The following is a 12,833-nucleotide window of genomic DNA, read 5'->3' as shown; positions in this document are numbered from 1 at the left end:
AAAGTGATTAAACGATGCTAAGGTATTAGCTAATTGAAGCCCCGTGCTCTACTGTTTACAAAGCATTTAAGGTCTCCGCAGATCTAATAAGACAAACAAAAGTACAATACTCAAAGCTTTAAATTAAGACCCACCTTAGACCATTTTTCAAGATGTGGTTCTCGATTACTCAAAAATTTCTCCAAAGTACTCTTCAAGGTTGGTGGAACATTGTAGTCAGTTACATAACACTCTGCAGTTACAATATTAAGAACCATAGCATTCACATCAAAGTTCGAGCTGAAAATAAGACGAAACAGAAATCATTATTAACTACACTTCGATTTATAAAAGTATTTCAGGAGATAAAACATAAGAAGACATTTTGTTGCTTTACAAGACATGAAGACTAGGTGAACTAGTTCAGTTGATAGATGGTTCTCACAACTGGTGTGTGTGTGTGTGTGTGTGTGTGTGTGTGTGTGAGAGAGAGAGAGAAAGAGAAGGGAAGGGGGGGGCTGGCAGGCTTGCTTTGGAAAATATCCATTCCAAAATTTGTTCATGAAAGCGAACTCAATAGAACGCTCATCTGTCAATTAGTTATTATAATTATTCTTGAAATATCTATCATCGTTGAATTATGGAAACTACTCTAAATTTTAGTTTATATTTGGAGATGTGTAGTGAGAGGTATATCAATAAAATCTCGTAATTCTAACTAGTAGTATCTTTAGAAGAGTTAAATTGGTATAAATGAATTTTAAGTGTTTGCCTGTGAATAGTTTTAAGCATTGAGTGACGCTTAGCACAAGCACATTCCTCTAGCACATATATGATAGTTATCGAAGATATGTATCCCATTTCCAGGCTTTACGTTATCACTCCCACTCCGAAGCTGATAGGTGGCTGTTAATGTTCTGGAGACAAAGATTGATGGTGACTAGTAGTTCCTTACTAGTCCTTTATGAAATAGAATGTCGATCATCCAACATATCGACGGTCATAAATTTTAATATCTACTATCGAGTAATCTTTCACTTTTACAAGAAATCAGTCTCTGTCTGTCACTATACGTTGATAAGCCACAAAATCCTATTGGACTAAAGTTTCTCCATGAATAGCGACATGGCGTCCAGTAGGACTCAGAGAGGATAGACGACGCTTTCTCCATCTTGATTACTACCTAACGTTTTATATCAGGATCTTTGCTGAGGTTCATAACCTAAATACCTGTGGGCGTGACGTGAAGCCATGTGCGGTAAGGAAACTATTCCGAGTCCAGGTTCCAGTAGTTCCAATTCTGCAAATGTCTGAATTTAGGAAATAACAAATATGTTTGTGCCAGCTTTCACTGGTTAAATAAGCAAAGCTGTCCTTAATGCATAGAACGAATCTCTACATCATGTTCCAAATTTCCTCTACATGTAACTATTTACAAATGTATTTAGTTCCGTATTGCTGATTTATCGTAAACTTATATTGTTCAGAATGAAAATTAAATTGATTTCCAAACAAAATCTAACAGTCGTTCCACATTATTATTAGTGTTATTACTTTGGTCAAATAAAATAATGACCAGATGTTGTGTTCACTTCTACTACCTTGAACACCTCACATGCAAGGTGAAAGATAACTCTACCGAAAATCTTCGGGAGGTGATTCTAGAACTTAAAACAAGGATAAAAGTCCAAATGAATATAGGTCTAAGTTGGTGGAGTTTTCCAGCAGGAGTTCTGCGAAAACTAACCTCACACCTTTTTCTACGTGCAATATCTGTTGAACGAATAGATACATTGATGTCGGGTCAAAATAATGTAAAGCAAGTCATGCCATTCGCTATCTTTTAGTGTTTATGATCTATAGAGATTAATATTGAAATCACTGGTAGCTGATGTGTACCATTTCCGGTTGCAATAGATGAATACAGTCAGAGACGAAACACATTTTTGAGGTATTTAAAGCTACTTGTCAATATCTATTACTGTTTTTCTCAGTATGGCGATCCGTGTTGATTTCTACCACTTTCAATTTGAAGAAAGCGATAGTGGAAATGACATGACGCTGAATGGATTCCAGAAAACAGCTTCTCTCTCTCTTATCGTTTTTGCTGTAAGATCAAAATTGAAACTGGAAGCAGTATCTTTCCTTTAAAAGCTGAATCGGCACAAAAAAATCATTTGTTGTTATGTATTACAGTATTTGTTATATGGCAATCAACGTTGAAACCGGAAATAGTCAATTTCTACCACATATGATTTAATTGAGGGTTAACGGAGGAAATGGAACCTATAACTGGGATGCTGAATCTGTTCCAGAAAATCGCTTCTCGCTATCTTTTGCAGTTTTTGCTCTAAGGACGTAAATATTGAAACCAGAAGTAATAGTAAATTTCTAACACTTCCCGTTTTTAGTAAAGTGAAGCAGGTGAAGATGGAATAGTTTTTCAGACTCTAAATCGATTCCAAAAAAATACCCTGTCGAGATGTTACCATTTATGTTTTATGGTGACCAACGCTGAAACCGGAAATGGTTGCACTCTATCACTTCCGGTTTCAATGGACTATTAACGTATGAGATGGGACCTCTTTTTTGGCACGCTAAATCAATTCAGAACAACCATTTTTCGATATATCTAGCCGTTTTGTTATGATAACTGTCGACAGATAAACAGACTAATGTAAGTGTTGTATAATCCATGGCAAAAAACCTGCAACATGAGCATATAAGTTTATTGTGAAATGACGAAGTCTTTTGCTCCAAAATAAGTGTGCACGGGAGGAGGCCGAGGTTTATCCTGGCATGATTCATTCTACTTAGACGTTATGTTCATTTCCTGTGCTGTTAGGCGTAGTTTCACAATAAACTTACATCCTCGTGTTGCAGGTTTTTTGCCGCGGATTGTACAAGACTCTTGATACTTAGTATAGTATAATTTGGAAGTCTGAAAACCGTTATAAAATAATTTCAGCAAAAACAATCCTGTACAATGTCATACGTACTGTTCAAGGAAAAATACATGACAAAGATCTTCCCAGAAGTGAGGTTTCTTCTTTAGGTACTCTATAGCAGCTCCTCTCTCGCCCAACCAGATATTTCGAAGTATCGATAAAGATGCTTTGTATTCGCGTCTTGAAATCAGTTCCGGGCTCTGAAAAATACATGTATATTAAGAAGACGTGAGGCATATCTGTGTGTCACACTGCTGCAGTATACAAATTTTACAAAAATACACACTTTCAACAATTTATCTACAATAATAGTAAGAAAACAGTTGCTAGCAGAAGTGCATATTTTTCCAACTCACTACATATTCTCTGTTAGAGCTTCTAAAACATTCACTTTCGAAAAAAGGTATTAGTTTAACTTATGTTTAATAGATTCTCACAAAGATTGGATTGACCATTTACTCTGTAGAATTTTCCTTTACTGAACAGAACCACAAGTTCCCAATAAACTCTTAACTTTACCCTCATTCTTGCCTATCGCTTTAGCCTTGAACGTTCGAAGATTCAGTGGAACCTTCCATGAGGAAGACTAAGGGAGGTTTCTATCTGATTTGATTTGAATTTAGTGTACTTTTATAATAAGTTCTGAAAATATATCCAGTAAGTGTTGTAGACGTTTTTCTTTATAAGCCTGTTTTAAAAACGGGGATCGTCTTGGATTCAGAAATATACGGTAATTAATAACAGTTCAACAATACTTTTTATATCGGAAATTTCTCGCGTAAGTATGAATTCAATATGTTGAATTTATGTAACTCAAGGAATTTCTGTACTACATTTTCAGAACAGTTACTCATAACACTATTAAACTTTTTACTAGAACATTTTTGTCGTAGAACATTACATTATTTTTGTACAAACAACTCGTTTCTAATGGCTCTACAAACAATTTGTTTCTCACAGTTCTACAAACAATTTGTTTCTAACAGTTCTACAAACAATTCGTTTCTAATAGCTCTACAAACAATTTGTTTCTAATAGCTCTACAAACAATTCGTTTCTAATAGCTCTACAAACAATTCGTTTCTAATAGCTTTACAAATAATTTGTTTCTAATAACTCTACAAACAATTCGTTTCTAATAGCTCTATAAACAATTCGTTTCTAATAGCTCTACAAACAATTCGTTTCTAATAGCTCTACAAACAATTTGTTTCTAATAGCTCTACAAACAATTCGTTTCTAATAGCTCTACAAACAATACGTTTCTAATAGCTTTACAAATAATTTGTTTCTAATAACTCTACAAACAATTCGTTTCTAATAGCTCTACAAACAATTCGTTTCTAATAGCTCTACAAACAATTCGTTTCTAATAGCTCTACAAACAATTTGTTTCTAATAGCTCTACAAACAATTCGTTTCTAATAGCTCTACAAACAATTCGTTTCTAATAGCTTTACAAATAATTTGTTTCTAATAACTCTACAAACAATTAGTTTCTAATAGCTCTACAAACAATTCGTTTCTAATAGCTCTACAAACAATTTGTTTCTAATAGCTCTACAAACAATTCGTTTCTAATAGCTCTACAAACAATTCGTTTCTAATAGCTTTACAAATAATTTGTTTCTAATAACTCTACAAACAATTCGTTTCTAATAGCTCTACAAACAATTCGTTTCTAATAGCTCTACAAACAATTCGTTTCTAATAGCTCTACAAACAATTTGTTTCTAATAGCTCTACAAACAATTCGTTTCTAATAGCTCTACAAACAATTCGTTTCTAATAGCTTTACAAATAATTTGTTTCTAATAACTCTACAAACAATTCGTTTCTAATAGCTCTACAAACAATTCGTTTCTAATAGCTCTACAAACAATTCGTTTCTAATAGCTCTACAAACAATTTGTTTCTAATAGCTCTACAAACAATTCGTTGAAACTAGAAGAGAAACTGCATCCACTGATTTGTCTTTTCTCCTTTCTACCGAGTGACCAATTTTCTTTGATTCTTGATTTTTTCGTGGTTTTTTGTTCAGAATAGAACAATCAAACGTGTTTTCGTGTAATAATGAAAAAAAAAGGTACGATGTACTGCTATTTATTGATTAAAATCGAAATATTTTTTAAAAAAATCCAAAATTTGCCGAACAAATATGCCATAAAAAAAACTTGATTTAAAAAAAGTCGGTATTTTTCCGAGCCTTTGCAACTCCGCAAAAGTGATTTTACCTCTTCCCAGAGAAACAGCTTATTTTATATTATACGTTTGTTATTGATATATTGATTTATGAAAAATAAACAAAATTGTTATTCATTTTTAGGAAAAAAATTCGAACCCCCCCCCCCCCCCCCGCATATCTCATAAGAAACTTAAGTTTAAAATTCGGGCCAAATATGTTGAATGCTATAGCCTCTGGGAGAGTGCACACCAAAACGAACAAACGTCGAAAAATCACTACTTCGGTATACAGGGGCCATGAAACGTGTAAATCTGTTGAAATCTCGGATTTTTTAAATATTTTTATTTATTTTATATTTTGTGTGTGTGTGTGTGATCACCACACTTTCTTCTCTCTTATCGTCGCTTGGAAGTAAAAATTATACACTACTTGCGTTTAATGGTGAGCTGTTTTGGTTAAGCGGTTAGCGTACGCGCCTTTGGCGTCAGAGACCCGGGTTCAATTCCCAGCAGGAGCTGATGTGGTGCGGATCCCACGTTAAGTTGTAGGTCCACGTCTCATATAGCCTCGCTGCTGAAAGGGACGCTAAACTGAAAATCAAATCAAATCAAATCCGTTTAACAGCATTTTTTTTTTTCAAAGATGAAGCACATATCAATCGCTGGGCTGTACAAAACGATACACGTTAGAGGAAAAAAAAAAAAGCCCATACCTAGTTTTCGAGAGAACGGAGAAGAAACAACTAATGTGTAAACCTAGAAGATGACACTGTACGAGAACAAGGCCAGTTATTGAAATCAAATTAAGATATACTTTTATTTAGCTCTTCATTATGACACTAGCAAAACGACACTGCACAGTATGGTTAATCAGATCTAGAATTACTCTCTTAAGATCAGATTAGCCATTAACTGTTAAATTTTAATTTATGTTCAACTAAACTAACATCCGAAGATAAATCAGTCAATAATCACATGAAAATGAACAAAATACTATCAAGAAAATCGGGAGAAGCGAACTTTTGTGGCCTAAAAACTGTTTTGTTTGTTGCCAATAATAGTTGTGAGTTTTCATTTTGCTCGAAGAAATTTTGTATGCACTGTATATGTAGCAAAGTACAGTGTTAACTACCAGATTGTATTTATGGATGTTAATTTCCTAACAGTGATACCCAAACTACTTACAAACTTATACTTACGGTAGTTGCACTCTTCACTTTCCCAGCAACAAAATTAAGAATACCTCCTTCTTCTATGTGTTCGGATTTAGGTTCCGGTACGAATTTCCTTCTGTTGGTTGCTTTATGAATGTTCACGAACGTTTCAGTAAGTCCTGGCTGTGACTTCACACAAGCAGTAATGAATTCCAGAATTGCAACCTTCAAATTCTCTGATTCCATGCCAAAACTCAGCTTATTTAGGAATGTATCAGTTAAAATATCTTTTCGGACGTCCATACATGCTAGGAGAGACATTGGGAATTCCTAAAATAAAGTAATAAAAGGAAGATGAATATACCCCTACACATAATTAAACAGTCAATATAAAATTTACTTGTACTTCGTGCTCAAGTTGTAGTCACGACTAAAGAAGAATTATACATCTGCAGATGATATATATGTTGTAGTGTGCCCAGCCATGTGATTGCCAACCACGTGCTGTCAACAAAGCCAACTACACTATACCTGGTGTCAAATGCCAACAAAGAAAGAAGACGTCATTTACACTACCGCCAGTGCTGAAGATTCAACGAGGAATCCGAAGACCCTCTTAAAAGAAGAAGCATTGAACATCTTAAAGTCAGTCTACTCTGGGATTGACCTTACCCCAATTTCTCCAACTCTGGTCGGCTTCACTGGGCCATGGAGTTAAATGAAATTTCTCGTCTCGAAATCCACTTATATACATTGCTTCCCTAGGTCATCGTGTAAAATTTGGTGACACGAGCCGATGGAAATGCTTAACTCTATTCGAATTTCTAAAGTGCACTGGCAATTTTGTCCTCATTTAACTCACAGACACGATCGAGATGAGGATCATCATCCACAGAGACTGTTTCAGCTTCGACACGTAAGAATCACTGAAAGGTTAATGCACGAATCATTGATATATCATCAATTGTTACTTTCAGCACTTCGCACGTCTCTGTAGCCACTTTTTCAAGTTTAAAACAAAATTTAACACAAAATTGTTATTCTTTCCGATTACTCATTTCGCAATCCGACACGAACCACACAACACAGTACACGCAATCACGTCTCACTCAACCACCTTGGACTCAGAAGAGTGATAATACTGTGACGTTATCATGTGATGTCACATGTAGCTTCAGTGACAACCTGGGGATTAAATGAATTGCCCTTGTACATAATAAATACTCCCTGATATCTCAAGGTGAAGTTGACATTAGAGAATCAGTTCTGCAAACTATATGTTAAGCCCTAGGAATTTTTCTCTTACTGATAATTTAATACTACCACTAACTGAACCTGTGCTCTCTACACAGCGCATCATTCACGTATGAGCAGGAATCTCCTTGTCATTCTTCAGAATATCTGTACATGTCCCTTTACATACACAAATGAAAAATGTCTTGATAAAAATCAGCAAGAGGTACGATATAAAGGGGAGAATTTTTCGATTATTTTTTCAATATCTAACACCGTTTGCAAGATTGAGCCTACTTCCGGTTGGAGTTTCTAATTCATGTATAATCAGTATTTTCTTTCTTTCTTGGATACAGTATGTAATAAGTAAATACATTACACACATAATTATAGTGTCAAGTGGTATATGGTGTTCAATGGGTAAAACACTACAAACAATAAGATTCATCTTAGCCTGGAGGAATGGTTGTCCTTCGTTTTCCATAATAATTTGGCCATGAAACAAACACCTGAGAGATATACAACTACATGGTATGGAATGTATAGCTCGCTGGATAAGATGTTTTACTTTTTTAAAATTTCAACACTTACAGTGTACCCCTAAAAATTGTAATAAAGAAATAACGGCCATGTTTTTTTTTTAATATTCAATTAGAACTGGACAATCTACACAAGCTTTGGAATCGACCAGTGAAAACGGCACGTTTCTAGCACTTGTGGTTTTCGAGATCTCATTGTCGAAAGGATTGGAGACAAACACAAACTCTTCCTTAGAGACAAACATATAAACCTAGCATTTTAATATATAAATGCTTATAGCTACATTACAATTACAAAATAATGGTGTACTCAGGGTGTGATCAGCCCCTCCTCTTTTTAAAATAAGAAAATCGACATTTTCAAGTGAAAGGAGTGAGTAATAAGTGGAAAATATATAGATAGTTGGGAAATGCAGTCTTACCCAAAAGAGGTTGAAAATTTCGTATCCCATTATATAAGGTAAACAAAAAGGCAAAATACAAGCAAGTATATAGTCGATTTAGTTCGCTCTTTGTCCCCTTACCAAAGAATTAACTTCTGAAGGTAAGAACAACAACACAATTCAAGAAAAACAGGAATTCATTTGGACGTTGTATCTATTATTGTGTGAATAAGTGAAAAAGCTTTTGTTTCATTCAACAGAAGGAACGAGGTCTATACGCTGTTTATCAAAAGCAAAAACCTGGTGAATGTGATTTGAAAAAAAAAGAAAAAGTACATGCTTTTAAATACCTGAAACGCTAGTTAATAACATAGGGGAAGGGAAGAACGAAAGTAAAATCATTTAAGTTTTAAATATGATGATATTTACACTTTGTAGAGAAAAGTTTTTAAGAAATTTGTACAATTTGTATGAAAGTATTTTTTGTGATATATATCGATGTTCTCTTAAAAGTTATACCAACAAAATCGACTTAATAAAGTGTTCAAATACACAAAATAGTATTTTACTCAGACTATATCATTTCTTAGCTATATGAAAGATTTTGAGCGCAATATGAGAAAGAATTTGATGAAATTCAAGTAACTACATAATGCGCACATTTATAATTCCATCTCCCTCCGAGAAAAAAAAAAAAATCCAGCATACACCATTGCAGATAGCAGTAGATTAAATGGAAGTACTCACCGTGGCAAGTTTGGTCAAAATTTTCATCGCCATTGTTGGAATCGACTGACTGAATCTGTGATAAATGTAGTGACCGATAGTCAGAACTAGGTTGTATTTGGAATTCCTACCAGTTTCTTTGATAATTCTTTCTATTCTTGATCGTCCGCCAGTTATCTGAAGAAAGGAATAAAAAAAAAAACAACCTGTCGTTACTGTGGGCTAATTAAAGACTTAAAAATAAACCCAAAAAGAACTCAACCAAGCTCTTCTCTACTGTGTAACGGGTTTAAAGGATCATCACGGACTTCATTAGCAACATTTTTTAGATATGAGAAAGAAAAATGTTACAGACAATAAGATGGACAGGAATTAACTAGTAATGTTGTGCATTGCAGAAGCAAGGAAAAGTCCAGTGCGATGGTCTGTACCATTTATTTTTCTTATATGTATGTACTACTGGTGGGCACAAAAACAGTTTTTTCGGATTTTAGGAAAACCGAAAACGGGTTTGAATTTTTCAAAAACCGGCTTTTCACTGGATCCGGTTTCAGTTTTCTTCAAAACAGTTTTTTTTTTTTTTTTAATTGGTTCTATTTTAGACCAGAATAGTGTTTCGTTGTTCTCCGGAAACCGATTCCGTTTCCGCAGAAATAGTTTTGTGTGTTTTCCAAAAGTTTTCACCGAAACCAGTTTCGGTGAAACCCGAACCGGTTTTGTAGAAAACCGAAATGTCGGTTTTTCGGATTTCGTTTTTCCTAAAAAACGGTTTTGCCCATCCTTAGTATGTACACTCATGTCCAAAATGATTGTCGCATATGTATAACTGTCTTCTTGTAAGAATATAATTTGATAATAATTATGCAGGGTACTTTTAATACTGGTACTATGTGTATAATCGGGTAATACATATTTGCGGTAAATTTCATGGGAAAATAATTATAAATACCAAAATTAGAATGAGTAAAACAAAATGTTGCTAAATGGACAAGAAAGTTTAATTTTCTTTTTAATTTTCTTATTTACTGCTCTATTGACATGAAATTTGCCACATATATGTCCTTGCCAATTATACACATACTAACATTATAAGAAATACGGGGCAAATTCATTATCAAATTATATTCTTGCAACAAAATATTTTGGACATGCGAGAATAATTTTGGACATGAGTGTACCTCGACAGCACTGCCAGTGAACGCAGTGAAAATCGATAAATTGACGACTGGTTCATCCCTGTCAATACAGTACAAAAGAGCATGGTGTGTATTCTTTTGAGAATGTGTTTCTTTGAAATACTAAAGTTGAGTCAATAGGGACAAAATAGGGTTAAACAGAGGCTCTACTACCAACCAATTGTATAATGCTCTGTCAGAATTGAGAAAAGTTATTAGCTTTCAAACACTAACTGCCATTAACAGCACTGTATGTTATCAGTTAATTTATTTATTTATTTATTTAATTTCTTCTTCATGACACGTCAAACTAAAACCCAAACAGAAAGGGTAGAAGTTCAATTTTACCTGACATACTTAAGCTAACTTCAGCATCTTACGTTCCTGTTTGTGTAAAACTGTTTTAACACTGAAAACACAAACCGTACAGAAGCATGGGTAAGCTTAATATGACAAACATAAGAGCCAAATACAATACACACGACATTGAGATAGGAAAATTGTCTTTATTAAATTAAAAATTACAACAGATGTTAACTTGTATTTGAAGATTTAATTTGCAATGTATCCAAAAATATTTTTTTTTAAGGGTATTACTTAAACCGGTTAGTACGCACGAGTAAACACAAATCACGAAGGGCAGAAGAGAAAATAAATTCCTTTAGAGAGCATATTCACATTCTAAACAATCAACTCATCAAAACGTTGATTCGTGACTGGGACAAATAGCCTCGATGCTGTCCCCACTGAACTTTAAGAAATCAATCAATCAATTAAAAAAATGATGTTATCTTCATTATCATTCGCGAAACGTAAGTTAAGCTACAAGATATCATTATATCAAAAACTAGAATCACAAGCATATATTTTTAAGTTTCAGTGCAACAGGATGACTCTTGCAGCTATAGAAAAACTTTGAAATGCAGAGATATTCCTTTTTCAAGCTATAGATGCTGATTTGTGGGTGTTTTGTTTTGTTGCTTAAGTCCATTCAGTTCTTTCTTACTTCTTACAATCCCTATCTGATGAAGCATATAAAGAAAACGCTTTCAGTGTACCTTCTGTTATTTGATTGTTTCCACTATATAACGAATTACTGCCAAGTGAAAACATTATCACACAACACTAAAAAAAAAATACACTATAAGCCATTTTGCTACTAAACGCTGCATGAGATAGGGAAGGTGTGAAGTACAAGGAAGGAAAATAACTGTGAAGGATCTAGGTGAATGCGATTTAGGAATGCAGTGTTCCTAGGCTGAAAGTAAAGTATGTTTTAAATGAAATGAGAAAAAAATAATGGGGCACGTTGGTCAGTAAGGGAACTGAAGACGACCAACCTGTTTCCGCGGATAATTCATCAGCCAGAGAGATAGAAAGAAAAGGAAATGGATATTTTGATTTGATTTTGAGTTTAGCGTCCCTTTCAGCAGCAAGGCTATATGAGATGTGGACCTACAGCTTAACGTGGGATCCAAAGCACAAGAGCTCCAGCTGAGAATCGGACTCGGGTCTCCCACGCCAGGGGCGCGTACACTGACCGCTTAGCCACGACGGATTTCACAAATGAGTATTGTTAAGGATTTGCAATATGAAAACGGATGTAGGTGAATAATGTCAGATCTAGTGTATCATTGCTTATTCGCGTAGAGCCTATAGTCTTTTACAGAACATAAGCATGAGACAAACTCAAAACCTCTCCTTAACATTACCTTAAAGTGGTGAAGTTCATTTGCATACAGGCATTTAAACAATAAACGAATTTCTGTAAATTGCTTATTTTACTTCAACATTCACAAACTTTGTGTTTACACAAATTGGTGCTACATTAAGAGAATATTTACACCTACCTTAATTTTATTACGAAGGTCCAGAATTCTATAAAAAATGGATAAAGACAAGTGAATTATGCATATGTGCTTTTGGCCAAGTCCAGTAAACCAGTTGGTGTCCTTTTCCATTGCAGCCTGAAGGATATGATCACCTGAGAAAAAAAAAAAAAAAAACCTCTAAACATAACTATTACACACACTAGGTTGCAAATGACTAACAAGAAATAAAATGCCAACTCTAAAAACCACGAAGTGTCATCAAAAAATTCGTAAATATATTACCAAATCTAGCGTCACTGTGACGTTCTTCAAACTTGAGATTTACAGTAATTTATGCCATTAAAAAGGACTTCCAATATTTCTGTGCATGTCTACAGAAGGTTTCCAATCACATCTCTATTTTGATACTATAATGTAGGGGAATCGATTTCTTGGCTCGTTCAACTCTAAATCTGGAGATTTTTTTTTTTTTTTTAATAAAATTACTTCATAGTTAAATTACTGAGATTTAGTGTATTCAATTCTATGTGTAAACTGTCTCCGCTATCATTCAAAAGAGGTCTAGACGTAAAAACTACAACGGTAAGTTACGAATTTGTGCTGTGTGTGTTGAATTTCTTTCTGGAATTATGCCGCTCTAGATATTATGTTTGTTGCAAGTATTTGTAATGGGATGTGTA

At 34.3% G+C, this 12,833-nt stretch overlaps 1 protein-coding gene across 3 annotated transcripts in view; it reads right to left on the bottom strand.

Moving 5' to 3' along the window:
* The window catches only part of LOC145687864 (nucleoporin Nup188-like), a 97,830-nt gene that overhangs the window by 24,889 nt on the left and 60,108 nt on the right, over positions 1–12,833 (bottom strand). For all 3 annotated transcript variants that reach the window (XM_081761365.1, XM_081761363.1, XM_081761364.1), the window contains exons 13-17: positions 12,172–12,305; positions 9,168–9,323; positions 6,311–6,595; positions 2,979–3,127; positions 135–279 (exon numbers count right to left, since the gene is read on the bottom strand). In XM_081761365.1, the coding sequence (XP_081617491.1) occupies positions 135–279; positions 2,979–3,127; positions 6,311–6,595; positions 9,168–9,323; positions 12,172–12,305 (869 nt within the window). The remainder of the gene's footprint in view (positions 1–134; positions 280–2,978; positions 3,128–6,310; positions 6,596–9,167; positions 9,324–12,171; positions 12,306–12,833) is intronic.

This window comes from Thermobia domestica, chromosome 6 (genome assembly GCF_964235325.1).
Source record: "Thermobia domestica chromosome 6, izTheDome1.hap1.1, whole genome shotgun sequence".
NCBI classification, from domain to species: Eukaryota; Metazoa; Arthropoda; class Insecta; order Zygentoma; family Lepismatidae; genus Thermobia; species Thermobia domestica.
Note: the sequence above shows the minus strand (reverse complement) of the source record. Positions and strands in the feature narration are given on the sequence as shown.